General features: G+C 49.5%; 1 protein-coding gene across 1 annotated transcript in view; it reads right to left on the bottom strand.

Annotated features, from left to right (window-relative positions):
* LOC123469149 overlaps positions 1-1,590 on the bottom strand; it is a 3,506-nt gene extending 1,916 nt beyond the window's left edge. Inside the window, 1 exon segment of the mRNA XM_045168099.1 lies at positions 1-1,590. This exon segment is cut by the window's left edge and continues 1,011 nt beyond it. Within this exon segment, the coding sequence (XP_045024034.1) occupies positions 1-1,549 (1,549 nt within the window). The 5' untranslated portion in view covers positions 1,550-1,590.
* Between the last annotated feature and the right edge of the window lie 214 nt (positions 1,591-1,804).

Raw genomic sequence — 1,804 nt, 5'->3', positions numbered from 1 at the left:
AAAAATCGATCTTAAGGCCGTTAGATATCGTCTTCAAAACCCAGGGATCGTCGGTAATTTCTGACCATTTGTCAGCGAAAACACTTAATCGAGCGCCCACTTTAAGACTAATCGATACGATGGGGTGCGCTTGAATATTACAGGGGGTCAAAAACTCGTACCTTCTTGGGTTGGGATTCCCGCGTCCGCGACCGCCTCTGGGATCGCCCCCTCCTCTCCGTCCTCTCGCTCTACTGCCGCGTTCATATTGGTGCCCGCCGTAGTGAGTATGACGTGTTGACGGAGGTAACAGCTGGTCACGTCTGGTCGACCGAACTGGATTTCTGCGGTCTGTGGCAGCCACCGCTTTGTCCCTTCTTGCTAGTGTCTCATCTTGATTCGCTTCGGTCAGCATCTTTTCAAGGAAACGGCCGGTGAAAAGGAGCTCGCGGGCCTCCTTACCGGTAGCAAAGCAGCTATCGTCTTTCAAAAGGTATTCCACTCTGGGGTCCGTAAAATGCACAACAGACTCCCGACGTTTCTTTGAAACGTGGGCAAAAGCACGACCCCACTGCTGCAAGGCCGCCTGGACCGAGCGGCGCATATCACTTGTCGTAGCCTCTTCCATTTTAGCCAGCCGAGCATAAAGGTCAATCAAAGGGGGACCGATGTCCATGATTTTCAGCTGGGTTCTAATTAAAGCTTCTTCCTTTACATTGACCGCTTTCAAAACGCCTTTATCCTTAGATCGGCGACTCATCCATGCATCCAGCTTGGGAGGCATAAGTGAGAAGTCACTCACCTCGTACACTAGTGGGAATTCTTTTGAAGTCAACTTGGACTGTTCGGTTGAAACGCCGACGGATAAAAGTGACGCTATTTCATCACAGATTGCTTTGGGTACCACTGGTGGAGGCGAAGCGTTGATGACGGCAACTACGTCTTCCACCCGCCTAGGATCTGAGCCCTGATTACCATTGGATGGGCCTGCCACTGACTGCGCTTCTTCTGAGAGGGTCGGTAACTCGACGGATATCGGCGACTGATCCGTCGTAAAACGAACGCCAGTTTGCGGGCGCCAAGGGCGACCGCGATCAATTGCCCCCGCGTGATCGTACTCAGCCCAGTCGTCTTCTCTTGGGGTATCACTGTAATACTCATCCTCTGGCTCAGCTTCACTGTGAGTCGGGTAGGATCGGGGGTCATAGTCACACTCGAAATAAGCGTCATAAGCACTAGCAGGATCACGAATGTAAAAGTCTTGATCAGCCGGTGGGCCCCGAATGTCGCCCTCGTCAAGATACTGAACAGGCGGATACTGAACAGGCGGATACTGAACATTCGGATCGACGTACCGTGGACGCCTCAAAGGCGATCTCTCACGAAAGCTAGGGTAACAAAATCTCTCCCTGTCGTCCGAGCGGAAACGAGTGCGATTATCAAAAACTGAACGGGAACGATCCCAACTGTCTAACTCATAAAATCGCCCGTTTGCGAAATAGTCGACGCGAGAATCAACGTGTTCGGCACGTGGGTCCCTTGGACCACGAGAAAAATTTCGCGACGACATTCTACCGTAAGAGCTAGAAAAAGTCTGAAGAAAAGGGGGCGTTGCAGGGGTGAGGTAAGAAAACTTTGAAAGAGCTAGAATATACTTCGTCTACACCCTTAGGGTCGAAAGTAGTTACTTTCGATATATAATACACTGTTATACCATGAGTTTTTACTTCTATATGTAAACTGCATCAAATATACTTGTATTCAATGTGAATACACTGTTATACCATGAGTTTTTACTTCTATATGTAAACAGCATCAAATATAC

This window comes from Daphnia magna, unplaced genomic scaffold (genome assembly GCF_020631705.1).
Source record: "Daphnia magna isolate NIES unplaced genomic scaffold, ASM2063170v1.1 Dm_contigs515, whole genome shotgun sequence".
NCBI lineage: Eukaryota > Metazoa > Arthropoda > Branchiopoda > Diplostraca > Daphniidae > Daphnia > Daphnia magna.
The sequence above is the reverse complement of the archived record's forward strand: the minus strand, read 5'-3'. Positions and strand labels throughout refer to the sequence as shown.